We start from the raw sequence: 14646 nt of genomic DNA, 5'->3' as shown, positions 1-14646 counted from the left end.
CATCAACCATGGGACTGAGTTTAAGAGCCGAGAGGTAATGTTATAGCTATATAGGACCCTGATCAGACCCCACTTGGAGTATTGTGCTCAGTTCTGGTCACCTCACTACAAGAAGGATGTGGAAACTATAGAAAGGGTGCAAAGGAGATTTACAAGTACGTTGCCTGGATTGGGGAGCATGCCTTATAAGAATAGGTTGAGTGAATTTGGCCTTTTCTCCTTGGAGTGGCGGAGGATGAGAGGTGACCTGATAAAGGTGTATAAGATGATGAGCGGCATTGATCGTGTGGATAGACAGAGGCTTTTTCCCAGGGCTGAAATGGCTAGCACGAGAGGGCACAGTTTTAAGGTGCTTGGAAGTAGTTACAGAGGATATGTCAGGGGTAAGTTTTTTACGCAGAGAGTAGTGAGTGCGTGGAATGGTCTGGCGGTGATGGTGGTGGAGGCGAATACGATAGGGTCTGGAGAGGTACATGGAGCTTAGAAAAATAGAACAATAGAGGGCTATGGGTAACGTTAGGTAATTTCTAAGTAAGTACATGTTCTGCACAGCATTGTGGGCCAAAGGTTCTGTATTGTGCTGTAGGTTTTCTATGTTTCTATGATCTAAGTGCCATGTAAAATTTTTTTTCTTGCAGGAATCCAAGTTATTTTTAGAAAGCGAGATAAAGTTCATGAACCTCCCAAGCATGGTTGAATATTATTATGCCAACACGCTCCCGACCCATGAGAATCTATATCTTAAGGTACCCTACAGCTCCTTGTCCTGACACCATCACATCAGCTTGGGTGTACACAAAGGAGACATCTGTTGACTTGAAACAAAGTGAAGTGGCTGATGAGAGAATTTAAAAGCTGCACATTCAAAGATTGGAAACTCTTTGACATTTACAAGAAGGGAACAGTAACACATTGCGTTCCTGAAGAGATCTCATTTCATTATTGACACTGATCTATACACTCTAGGTAATCCTTCCCTTTTGTTGTGAAGGACGTGATTTCTAATCAACTCAATGATGACTCAACTGAAATAGCTACAAGAGGAATGGGTCAAGCATCCACTTTAGATTATAAAGTAATATTAAGCTGTATCTACCTTAAATTAATTTAAGAGAACTATATCATGGAATAATGTGTAAATATACATATAGATAATTATTTAGAAGATGTACATAGATTGTTTTTTTATGGAAATAGACTATTTTTGAGAAGCACTTGTTTGAAAAAACTTTGTTTATAGTGGTAAATGTATAATTTGTCAAGCACTGAGGATGAAGACTATCGATCCCCCCGGTCAAGGGCTGAGGTTGGCAAGCCCTAAGGTTTAAACTCCATCAGATGCACCTTAGCCCATTTCACCAACACTCAGTGAGACCCAGGGCAGATCAACTATGGTGGAGCAGGCCCAGTAGATTAAGTGGTTCACTCATCATCATCAGGTAATGTTTCCCTCCTTATGAAAGGAAAGCAAACAAAAATGGGACCCTCAGCTAATATTTCCTTCACATATCCAAAACATTAGGGACAGCATCTGCTACCAAACAGAATTATATCAGGAATCCTGTCTACCTCAGTAGCTAAAAGATCTTCAGAAGAGGCTTTTGTTGTTAGAGATAAAGAGCAATATGGAATGGAACCAGGCCTTTCAGCCCAACTCATCCATGCTAATTATGACGTTTGTCCCATTTGCCTGCATTTGACCCATGTCCGTCTCAACCTTTTCTGTCCATGTAGCTGTTCTAGTGTCTTTAAATGTCATTGGACCTGTCTCAACCTCAATCTGGCAGCTCAATTTATAAATGCACCACCTTCTGTATGAAGTTGCCTTTCTCACCTTAGACCTATGTCCTCTGGTTTTTAATAAGTTAGAAACTCAGACACCAATTAAACCCATGTCCCTGAATCTGTTAAACTGCCGACTTTTAAAGACCGTGATCTATAGAGCAGAATTAGGCCATTAGGCCCATCAAGACTGCTCTGCCATCTGATCATGGCTAAAATTATTATCCCTATAAACCCCATTTTCCTGCCTTCCTGTAGTCTTCGATGCCCTTACCAATCAAAAACTTATCGACCTCTGCTTTAATTATACCCAGTGACTAGACCTCCACAGCTGTCTGTGGCACTGAATTCCATAGATTTACCGTCCTCTTGCTTAAGAAATTCCTGCACATCTCCGTCTTTCTATGTTGAGGCTGTGCCTTCTGGTCCTAGACTCTCCCACTATTGGAAACGTCCTCTCCATATCCACTCAAACTAGACCTTTCAATATTCAATATGTCCTGGATTAGTTAGGGGCTGTGTCCCTTCTTATTTTTGGTAATCCCTTAAGACTGGGGATGACTTGCTGCTACTCCAGTTCTCTGGGTTCTGACATGGCTGAAGAGACCAAACTTTGATTCTCCTCACTCTGTCACTGATGAGTTCCTTCAGGATGTAATCCTGATTAAAATAATTCAGGTTCTCACTGTTATCCTGGATGCCCCTTCACTATTCTGACTGGTCACGTACTGTGGATTCCTTTTGTAAAGAAATGTTGATGTGTTTCCTCTGTCTATCTGTTAATCTGTTATGACAAGATCTGAGCCCCTTCCATTATTTGTGAAATTCAGTTGTAATTACAACTTCAATCTCAGGGCAGATTGGTCTGAAAGTAGATGCTGAAATTGGTTCATTAAACCTTATGATGGTTTCAAAGGACTTTGTGAAGTCAGCATCTTTCCTGCCTTTGAACTACCTGTTGTTGGCAATCTGTGTCTGTGCTAGTGTGGGAACTGTACTTCCCTCAATCGCAGGACTCTGCAGAGTGGTGCGGACAGTCCAGCGCATCTGTAGACGTGAACTTCCCACTATTCAAGACATTTACAAGGACAGGTGTGTAAAAAGGGCCCTAAGGATCACTGGGCCCCAATTCACCCCAACCACAAACTGTTTCAGCTGCTACCATCTGGGAAACGTTACCGCAGCATAAAAGCCAGGACCAACAGGCTCCGGGACAGCTTCTTCCACCAGGCCATCAGACTGATTAATTCATGCTGACACAACTGTATTTCTATGATATATTGACTGTCCTGTTGTATATACTATTTATTATAAATTACTATTAATTGCACGTTGCACATTTAGACAGAGATGTAATGTAAAGATTTTTACTCGTGTATATGAAGGATGTAAGTAATAAAGTCAATTCATTTCAATTCCCTCAGTATTCTCCAGTGCCGCAGAGAGACCAAGTGCAAATTGGTAGAACGACACTTGAATTCCATTTAGATAGCTCACAACCCAGTGATACAACTGGTGATTTTTCCACACCCCTGGTGTTCTCCACACACACACACACACACACACACACACACACACACACCTGCCCACCTAGTTTTCTTCTCCTTCTGTTCACCTCTCCCTCCCCCTGCCCATCCCCCCTCTCTGGTTCCACCTATCACCTACCAGACCCTGTCCCATCTCCATCCACTACCTCATTCGATCTGCCCATCCCCCCCCCCACCTTCTATATGGTTCCTTCTACCATCTATCAGCCCCTATCCCATCTCCTGCCTCACATGGTTCAATCTGCCTGTCACCCCCAACTATCTGTCTTCACCTCTCACCTACTGTCCTATCCCTTAATACACCTGTTTCCATCTGCCCATCACCCCTCCCTCTCAGCCTCTGTTCTCCCTCCCCCAATCCCAGGGCATTCCTTTCATTCCTCTTCCCTCTCAGTTCTGATATGAAACATTGACGCCTTCTGCCTCCAAAGATGCTGCTTGACCCACTGAGTTCTTCCAACATCTGCTTTTCGAGCTGTAGTATTGCTATTCCTGCGCTCATTTTCCCTGGATTTTCAGAGGACAGTTATCAGACTCAGTCTTCATTTCCTGTTTTCAACAAGCCAGGATTCCAACTGTGGTTTTGTGTGGATTTAGGACGTTTAAAAAAATAGAAAAAAATATTCATCTGTCCCTGCAATTCATTGCTGAACCAGACACCCGCCTGCAGATAGCAATATTTCTTTTGTTAAAACAACAGCATATTGCCAATGGAAAACTTTAATGAAAGAGCTCCCTATTAGCACTGAAAAATACACTGAATGACCACAGGAAATATTGAAAGTGCACAATGATTTAGCTCATAATGGAAAAAGAGATGCGCCAGCATTTGAGAAGGGTTAAAGCTGGGTTGGGACTTCCATTAAAGCATTGAAAAGATTGCTGCAATTCACTGTTGGCGTGTTACCATTTCATTCAGCACTTACCTTTAATTTTCACCAAAAACAGTATTTTCATTCTCAGCAAATCGCAGCATTGTACTAAAACTTTTTCTTATCAGAGTCTCTGCTTATTAATTTACAAAGCTCTAAACGAGTGGTTGATATTTTTGTTGAAACTAGCACTGTTTTCCTGACTAATATTGCATGGAATATTAAGTTTGTTCCAATCCTGATCTTGGGCCATGAGATGCAATACTTGCGGGAACATGTCTGCCTTTTAATCAGTGAAAAAGCCATCAAGGTAAATGCCTTCTGCCTTAATACTTTTATGAGGAATAAGGACAAGTGCAGCTAGATCAACACCCAAGAAGCTTAACAACATCCAGAACAATGCAGCCCATCTCATCCACTCTCATTTCTTTCACTCCCAGCCCTGGACATTCTTTCTCCCACTCTCATCAGCAGGAGATACAAAAGCCTGAAAGCACACACCACCAGGCACAGTATCTACCCCGCCGATATAAAACTATTGAATGGTTCCCTAGTATGATAATATGGATTCTTGATGTCGTGATCTGCACTGCACTTTGTAACTGCCATAGTTTTTTCTGCGTTCTGCTATTGTTTTTAATCTTGAACTACCTCAATGTACTGTTGTAATAAAATGGATAGTATGCAAGACAAGTTTATCAAAGTGCCTTAGTGACAATATTAGACCAATTTACCAATCTACAGGGATGGCATGGTAACCCAGCAGTTAGTGTTACGTTGTTACAGAGCCAGCTACCTGGGTTCAATTCCACCGCTGTTTGTAAGAAGCTTGTATGCTCTCCCCATGACCGATTGGGTTTCATCCAGGTCCTCCAGTTTTCTCCATATTCCAAAGATGGATAGGCTTGTAGGTTAATTGGTCACAGGGGCGTAATTGGGCAGCGTGGGCTCATTACACCGGAATGACCTGTTACCATACTATATTTCTAAATTAAAATAAAATACACTATCTGCAATGTGTATCATTTACGAAATGCTCTACATCTACTTCCCGGGTTACTCATACATCTTGACTTGGAAATATATCACCAAGTTGCTCACTAGAGAAGCTGTGCCTTAAATTTCCTGCTTGTATTATGTGCCCTGGCCAAAGAAAGCAAGCAGGGATTTCCAACCTTTTTAATGCCATGGATCCCTACCATTAACCAAAGGGTCCATGGACCCCAGGTTGGGAACCCATGAATGCAATTATCTCATTGCCTTCATCAGTGCTTTACCCACCTGTGCTGCCATCTACAGGAAAACTTTTTATCAAGTTGCATCCATGTTTCTCAATTCTCTGCCCCAGCCATTGAAGGTAGGTATCCTGTATGGCTAGATAAGCTTTCTTTGATGATGCCACTATTAATTTTAGATCCTCGGGTCAAATTAGCACCCTCACAATTTATATCTTGGTCATAATTTTAAATCCAAAGTAGTCAAAGTAAAATTTGTCAAAGTATGTATTTTCATTTTGTTGGAAGCATTTACAGGAAAATAGAGAAATACAATAGAGTAAACAAAAAAATCTATACATAAAGACTGACAAACAACAAATGTGAAAGACAAATTCTGCAATAAATAAACAAACAAATAATACTAAGAAAATGAGTTGCGAAGAGTCTTTGAAGGTGAGATTCTAGATTGTAGCGTAATAACTGTTCCCTAACCTGGTGGTGTGAGGCCTAAAGCTTCTGTATTTCCTGCCCAATGGTCATAGTGAGAAGGGAGCATGGCCTGGATGGTGGATGTCTTTGGTGATGGATGTTACTTTCTTGTGGCAGCACTCCATGTAGTGTGCTCAGTGGTAAATGTCCCATTTAGCCGCAACTAGTCACGGGGATGTATCTGTGATCCATCACACAGATGCTGATTTCAAACCTATTACTATAGCAATAAAGAACATGGGAAAGTCTCTACAGGAATGTAGGAACTATCAGAGTTTTGAAAGGACAGCTGCAAATCTGGCTTTAATAGTGCTTCTTACTTTGTTATTTTTTGTTGGCCATCAACAGGAGGTTCAGCAGCATGTTATTCCGACTCATCGGTCAGCTTTGCATAGCCGCAGAGAAGCCCAACACATCTGGCGCTACATGTTTGCCAAGAGCCAAAGGTGAAGTGGATACAGTCCACATCTGGCCCTGTGCCGCAATATGAGTAATGTTAATTTACAGAGATGAAGCTTTACAGCTATTTCTTAGGAGCACCCCTTCTCACTCTATCCTACACAACAGTTATAAGTATTTCTGAGCTACATTTGTAAAATGCTGCTGTTAGGTAGTTGATCATTCTATCACATTAGAGCTTCCATTTTCTTATCATTTCATGGACAATTTCCAGGACAAGCACAATGGAACTGCAGGATCTTTTCCTGGAATAGATTTTAAAGAAAAGATTTGACAAAACTAAATCAGAGTTCATCTTCTAATTTGAGTGGAACTACCATTTAAAATATCAAATGGAAATAAGTACTGTACTGTGGCAAATAACTATAATGAAATTGTGTAGCCTTTCTTTGACTCAAGCTAGGAGCAAGAGAAATGCAAGGGGTCAATCCAGACATAAACTGATCAAATAACATTGTTTCTTTAATTGAAGGAGTTTGCTTTTAAATCCTGTTATTAGTCAAGGACATTGAAAGGCTTGAATTTCCTGCACTACCCTGAAAAAAAAAGCAAGTAGGTCAAGTCAAGTTTATAGTCATTTAACTGAATAAATGTATATAACGTGTATAACTATTTAATGTATATAGAAATTAGACATTTCTCGGAACCAGGGTATAAAGCATAGTAGTACACATAAAACACATTACACACAATAACTTATGAAGGAAAGGATAAAATCTACATGCATTAATAACAAACTAAAGTGTTTAAATGAAATATTGTAAGACATGGAACAGATTACCAGTGGCACTTTGAATACGATGGTGCAGGGAGTTCAGAAGCCTAATGGCCTGAGGGAAGAAGCTGTTTCCCATCTTGACCACTCTTGTTTTTATGCATCAGAGTCTCCTGCTTGATGGTAGAAAGTCAAAGAGGATGCTGGATGGATGGGTGGGATCCTTAAAAATACTAAGGGCCCTGCGTACACAATGCTCTCCGATGGATGGTTGGGAGACCCCTATGATCCTTTCAGCAATTCTCTTGAGTTATTATAGCACTCACACTATGAGTGCATGCTATGTTGGCAGTGGAACCATGGCAGCACTTGCAGGCTGCTCCCAGTACAATCGTCAGTGCGTAATGGTTGTTGATGCGATACGATGAATTTCATTGTATTTTTTAATGTATATGTGACAAATAAAGCTAATCGTTCTCTTTAGGCCCTAGTTGGGAGAAAGAAAATAGCTTTACCAAAAAATAAATTACTGACAGCTTCTCTTTGATTTAATGAAGAGACTTCGGAGGGACAGCAGGTAGTGCAGCTGCCTCATAGCTCATGTGTTTGGTTCTGATCTCTGTGACCAGCTTTGCTTCTGCTGGTGTTCCAGTTTCCTCCCACATCCCCAAAGATGTAAGTTAATCAGCTGCTGTAAATTGCGCCACAGTGTTTTGGTTAATGGAAGGAAAAATCTGGGCAAGGGGGTTGAGAATGAACATGTGCAAAAGAATAGGTTGCAGGGTAATAGATTGTACTGAGAGTCAGCAAGGGGTTAGATTCATATTCAGATTCATGTATTTATCACATATACATCGATAACCATACCAAGTTGATAGTCCTGTGTTAACTGTGCCCAGAAATTTAAGAGATGTAATGGAATTTCCATAAGGGATCTGTCTTATCAACTTAAAAGCTCATACATTGAATATTTTGGTGGGTTGCTTTTTTGGTTGATGAAGGGCCCTGGCAGAAATATTTAAAATGTCGCTGTCTACAGGTGAGGTGCCGGAGCATTGGAGAGTGGCTCATGTTGTTTCGTTGTTTAAAAAAGGATCAAAAAGTAATCCGGGAAATTATAGGCCAGTAAGTTTCATGTCGGTAGTAGGTAAGTTATTGGAGGGAATACTAAGAGACAGAATCTACAAGCATTTGGATAGACAGGGACTTATTAGGGAGAGTCAACATGGCTTTGTGCGTGGTAGGTCATGTTTGACCAATCTATTGCAGTTTTTCGAGGAGGTTACCAGGAAAGTGGATGAAGGGAAGGCAGTGGATATTGTCTACATGGACTTCAGTAAGGCCTTTGACAAGGTCCCGCATGGGAGGTTAGTTAGGAAGATTCAGGCGCTAGGTATACATGGAGAGGTGGTAAATTGGATTAGACATTGGCTCAATGGAAGAAGCCAAAGGGTGGTAGTAGAGAATTGCTTCTCCGAGTGGAGGCCTGTGACTAGTGGTGTGCCACAGGGATCAGTGCTGGGTCCATTGTTATTTGTCATCTATATCAATGATCTGGATGATAATGTGGTAAATTGGATCAGCAAATTTGCTGATGATACAAAGATTGGAGGTGTAGTAGACAGTGAGGAAGGTTTTCAGAGCCTGCAAAGGGACTTGGACCAGCTGGCAAAATGGGCTGAAAAATGGCAGATGGAGTTTAATACAGACAAGTGTGAGGTATTGCACGTTGGAAGGACAAACCAAGGTAGAACATACAGGGTTAATGGTAAGGCACTGAGGAGTGCAGTAGAACAGAGGGATCTGGGAATACAGGTACAACATTCCCTAAAAGTGGCGTCACAGGTAGATAGTCGTAAAGAGAGCTTTTGGTACATTGGCCTTTATTAATCAAAGTATTGAGTATAAGAGCTGGAATGTTATGGTGAGGTTGTATAAGGCATTGGTGAGGCCGAATCTGGAGTATTGTGTTCAGTTTTGGTCACCAAATTACAGGAAGGATATAAATAAGGTTGAAAGAGTACAGAGAAGGTTTACAAGGATGTTGCCGGGACTTGAGAAACTCAGTTACAGATAAAGGTTGAATAGGTTAGGACTTTATTCCCTGGAGCGTAGAAGAATGAGGGGAGATTTGATAGAGGTATATAAAATTATGATGGGTATAGATAGAGTGAATGCAAGCAGGCTTTTTCCACTGAGGCAAGGGGAGAAAAAAACCAGAGGACATGGTTTAAGGGTGAGGGGGGAAAAGTTTAAAGGGAACATTGGGGGGGGGGCTTCTTCACACAGAGAGTGGTGGGAGTATGGAATGAGCTGCCAGACGAGGTGGTAAATGCGGGTTCTTTTTTAACATTTAAGAATAAATTGGACAGATACATGGATGAGAGGTGTATGGAGGGATATGGTCCATGTGCAGGTCAGTGGGACTAGGCAGAAAATGGTTCAGCACAGCCAGGAAGGGCCAAAAGGCCTGTTTCTGTGCTGTAGTTTTTCTATGGTTTCTATGGTTTTCTATGGAATGTGTGCAAGTTATTGCTTTTCTTTGGATTGAATTTCAAAGTTCAAAGTAAACCTATCATCTAAGGAGTTAATCGACTAAGGGGCTTTCTAAATGTGTTGCGAGCAGTATCCATCGATAAAACACTGGAACCGCCTTTTTGGGTGAAAAGTGTAAAGAGCTGCAAGAAATTTCTCTTGCATCCTTTAGAAATGGTGTGGGAATTTAACAACACAGCCAGGGCTGCCAATGTTATCATTAGCCCACTGCACATGGGGATTCAGCTATAAAGCATTCGAATCACCACACAGATAACATAGAACAGACTTTGAGGTGCTTTGATAGAAGTTAGGCTGATCAAAGTCTAGCCTACAGATACTTCATTCTCTTTTGTAAATATCGACACCCTCCCATGGACTTCTTGGCCCAAGGCTGAGATAATTGTACAACAGAAAGGCAATCATTTAAGGAAATGTTTATTTTGTTTATTAAATTGTGGAAGTGAAGAAGACCCAAGAGACTGTAGATGTTGGAATATGTAGCACAAATAACAAACTGCTGGAGTTATTCAGCAGGTCAGGCAGCATCTATGGAACAAGGGATATATGGATATATATCGATGCATTAACACAGAAGGCACTCCAGTTGTAATAATTCATTAGGAATTTGAGGAGGTATGTCACCAAAGGCTCTAGCAAATTTCTGAATTGTTGCATCACTGTTTGGTAAGGAGGTAGCAATGTACAGGATCAAAAAATGCTGCAAATAGTTGTAAATTCAGCCAGCTCCATCATGGACACTAGCCTCACCACCATCAAGGGCATCTTCAAAAGGTGATGCCCAAGGAGGTGGCATCCATCATTAAGGATACCCACCATCCAGGATATACCCTCTTCTCATTGCTACCATCAGGCTGGAGATAGAAGAGTCTGAACACAGAGACTCAATATTCCTCTGGCATCAGATTTCTTAACATTCCATGAACCCATTCTTTTGCACTATTTATATTTTCTAAATATTTATTACTGTAACATAGTGACTTTTTTGTGTATTGCGTCATACTGTTGCCACAAAACAACAAATTACCTGACTTACATCAGTGATAACAAATCAGATTCTGATTCTGAAGGCAAAGCAATGGTTGACATTTTGGGTCAGGTCCAAACCGACGAACGCGTAAATGAAAAGCTTAGGTAAAATTGGTGGAGCAATTTAAGATTCCTCACAAGTAAAATGATTATTTAGCTAAATAACCAAATCTTGAAATTTCTTAGCTATTCTTTATATAAGGCAATGCAACCCTCTTACTCAAATTATTTGATGTGCACAAAATAATTAAAAAGGGAGCAAAATAGTTACTAACTCTGCCATGGACAGTCCCATGTCTGGCTGCAAAAGGAGGAGGGTTGGGCACAGTGCTAGCAATCCCCATCCTGCAAAAACTTTGAGCTGCAGAAACATCAACAGAAGCTGCAAGGACCTCATCCCCAGGAGAGGAAGGATCTTTGTAGATGGGCTACATCTGCAGACAACTTGAAAAACTAGCCCAGAATAGAGGACTCTGGTGAGCGGCCTATGCCCTAGTAAAGGTAAGGGCTTAAGTAAGAAAAGTAAGCAAAATAGTCACTAAGCCTTCTTAGATCCTCTAACACCATGCAAAAGTGTATATTGGAAATGGCTCATACTTCTGAAGCGCTGAAGAAAATGTCTGGACTCCAGCCACAGAATGTTTCTCTTGGTACAGGTTATCTCTCACCACCCTCCCAGCATGACTTCCCTCCAAGTGAGCTATTCATAGAGGTCTGAGTAAATCTTACTGAGCCTATCATCCTACAATTTCCTCACTGCACTACGAGCAGGAAATGCTGCTTAGCAGTAAAGAGACGGAAGTCTGAGAGGCAAAGACATCAGCTTTGCTGTCTGGACACAATCCAGTCTATATCTGCACAATGAAACATTGCAACATTTCTGAGTTTTATATCACCTGCAGAGTTTGGAACTACCTGCTATGATTACATCCATGTATTTCCTATGTGATAAAAAGGACAGCGGTCCTGATGTTGAGCTATGGGGAAGAACCAACGGCTAAGATATACTGTAGGTATTCACTGTCAGCCTTTAATATCTGTTCTTAATTTCTTGTAATCACTATTACTCCCTTTTAATCCCAAGGCAACATTTTCCCAATTTTTGTTTTTAAGTTTTTTGTCAATTTCCTTTTGCAAACTCAACGTACAACATCCACTACAATATTTGCCCTCTCATTTACGCTTGTTTACACTAATCTTGTATTAACTCTGTTTCTTTTCTGTACTCTACAAATTTAACTAATTTCCTCCAGATTCCAACACTCAGCTACACACTAGGGACAATTTACAGTGGCAATTGACCTATGGACCTACAATGTTTTTGGAATATAGTAGGAAACCCACCTCACACAAGCAGCACTCAAGGCCTCTGGCACTAAGGCAACAGCTCTATTACTGATACTAAATTGGAACACCGCTTGTCAAGCACTTCTGCTTCATCCGCCAAAAGTAGAACAACCCGGTGGCACATGTTCATTCCCATTCCCATTCTGACATGCCAGTCCACGGCCTCCTTTTGTGCCATGATGAAGCCACCCTCAGGGTGGAGGAGCAACACCTTAAGTGTGTCTGGACAGCGTTCAACCTGATGGCATGAATATTGATTTCTCCATCCACTAAAAAAATTTCCTTACCACTCTGTTCTCTTACCACTTCTCACAAGTCTATCACATTCCGCTGATGCTCCTACTTCTCCCCTTTCTCCTATAGTCCACTCTCCTTTCCTACCAAATTTCTTCCCTTCTAGCTCTTTATCTTTCCCACACACCTGGCTTCACCTATCACCATCCAGCTATCCTTCTTTCCCTCCCCTCACCTTTTTATTCTGGCATCTTCTCCCTTTCCAGTCCTGAAGAAGTGTCTCGGCCTGAAACGTCGACCATTAATTTATTTCCATGGACGCTGCCTGACCTGCTGAGTTCATCCAGCATTTTGTGCAGGTTGCTTAACAGTTCAATTAGCTGCTCAGCGCATCCTGGCAATCAGAAACTCAGCCATATAAAAAGAGGCTACTGTGGTAAACCATATATATGTTGTAACTGGGTTAACTGTCTGGACACGCCCCTCTGCTGACTGCCCCTGTGGCTCCTCCCACAGATTCCTTGCCCCTCCCCCTCAGTCCGGGGGCAGACACTCACCATGGAGGTCGTATTGTACAGCGAATAAAAGCCTTTCGGTATTTTAGCTAACCTCAGTCTTTTGGAGTTATTGAAGGTGCTTCAGTTACAAAAGGAGGTTAGAGTCCAGGTATACTGCAGTGAGTGACTCATCTCCTTCCTCACCAATACATCTGCAAAACTGCAGCATGAAATTTCTTCAAAATGCTCTGCAGTTATTTGTCCAGACTCGTGGTCCCAAACCTGCCACCTACACCAAAAAACAACAAGGGTGGAAAGTGCATGGGAATATCACCACCTACAGGTTACCCTCCAAATTACACAACAGCCTCATCCGGAATGGAGCAAATTAAAAAAAAACTTTAGGTATGAAAGATCTGAAATAAAAACAGAAAATATTGCGAATGCTGGCAGATTAGACAACATCTGTAGAGAGAGAAACAAAGTTAATGTTTCAGGCTTAGCTAGCTGTCAACATTCTTAGAAGAATATTAAGTATCAAAAACTTTAAAAACCATTAAAAACATTTTCTTTAAAAAGTTAATTAATGATGCTCTGGTTTTCATTAATTTGCTTTTTAAAAACAAAGCCCCTCATAGTATGAATTATGATGACACATGTCCTTTGTAGTGAGGCACCATGGGAAGAAGGGAGCAGTTATAGATTTAGAAGACATCTTGTGCCTTGCCTTTGGTGAACACTTAGTCTTTGGAGGACTTAAAAATGAAATATGGAAACATTATTATTTGAGGAGGACAAGAAAAGAAAGATTATACATTAGTATTCTTTGTCACATGAACATCTGAACATCGAAAGGTACTGTGAAATATTGTTTTGCATCAATGACCAACACAATCTGAGGATTGTGCAGGGGCAGTCCACGAGTGTCGCTGTGCTTTCAGCACCAACGTAGCGTGCCTACAACACACTAACCTGGAAACCAGAGCACCCTGAGGAAAGCCACGTGGTCATGGGGAGAACATACAAACTTCTTAGAGACAGTGGTAGGAATCAAACCCAATCAGCGATCACTAATACTGTAAAATGCTAACCGCTATGCGGCAGTATTTGTTATATTTGATTTCCCTCAAAGTGACAGTTCGTGTGTCCCATAACTGGGTCAGAATCTCAAGAACATTAAACTGATACTTTCATGTCCTTTTCACTTATTTGTTCAAATACTCAGTCCCACATGAAGAGTGTGGTGCAATGGTGTTGATGTGCTAAGGCAGTTGGCAGCAGGTGTTTCACAGTCTTTCTGCTGGCTGCTTCTCTCCTCTAAAGACCAGATTCAGGATGGTAGCCACAGGCCCAATTGGAGTAAAGTGTGTGTTGACACCTAACTAGGCAGCTTCACTGAGGGAGAGACAAGGTAGCGGCCAATGTTCCCTCCTCGGCGTGCTGGTGTGCACGCGCATTCATCTTTTACTACTAGTGCACAAAGGAATTTAAACTGCGCACAAGAAGTTGTCACCCTCTACTTCATTGGCATACTAAGTATATTTCATGATCATACGTAATCACATTTCCTTTTCCGGTTTCTGATGCGAATGGTGTTGACAACATGGATATGTCTGAAGATTTTAGAACTGGCTTATTTATATTGTTTATATTATTTACCCAGCTCTGCGCTCTATGAGGCAGCAGCCCAATGCATCAGCCATAACAGCAGGAACCACCAAGACTGGTTTGACAATAACTCAGACACCATCCACAACTTGCTAAAGGACATGCTCAAAGCACATCGGGCAACTAGACGACCCGTCATCCACCAGCATCAGACAGCATTGGCAGGCAGCTCGGAGGAAAGTGCAAAAGGCAATACGGGCCATACAAAATGAGTGGTGGACTGAAAAGGCACAT

At 41.5% G+C, this 14646-nt stretch overlaps 1 protein-coding gene across 3 annotated transcripts in view; it reads left to right on the top strand.

The window, feature by feature from the left end:
* Nucleotides 1–4864, top strand: part of sh3bp2 (SH3-domain binding protein 2) — a 132605-nt gene extending 127741 nt beyond the window's left edge. For all 3 annotated transcript variants that reach the window (XM_063049557.1, XM_063049558.1, XM_063049556.1), the window contains one exon: nucleotides 639–4864. In XM_063049557.1, the coding sequence (XP_062905627.1) occupies nucleotides 639–770 (132 nt within the window). In that variant the 3' untranslated portion in view covers nucleotides 771–4864. The remainder of the gene's footprint in view (nucleotides 1–638) is intronic.
* Nucleotides 4865–14646: the final 9782 nt, after the last annotated feature.

Source organism: Mobula hypostoma, chromosome 5 (genome assembly GCF_963921235.1).
Source record: "Mobula hypostoma chromosome 5, sMobHyp1.1, whole genome shotgun sequence".
NCBI lineage: Eukaryota > Metazoa > Chordata > Chondrichthyes > Myliobatiformes > Myliobatidae > Mobula > Mobula hypostoma.
This window is presented reverse-complemented; position numbering and strand designations above follow the sequence as displayed.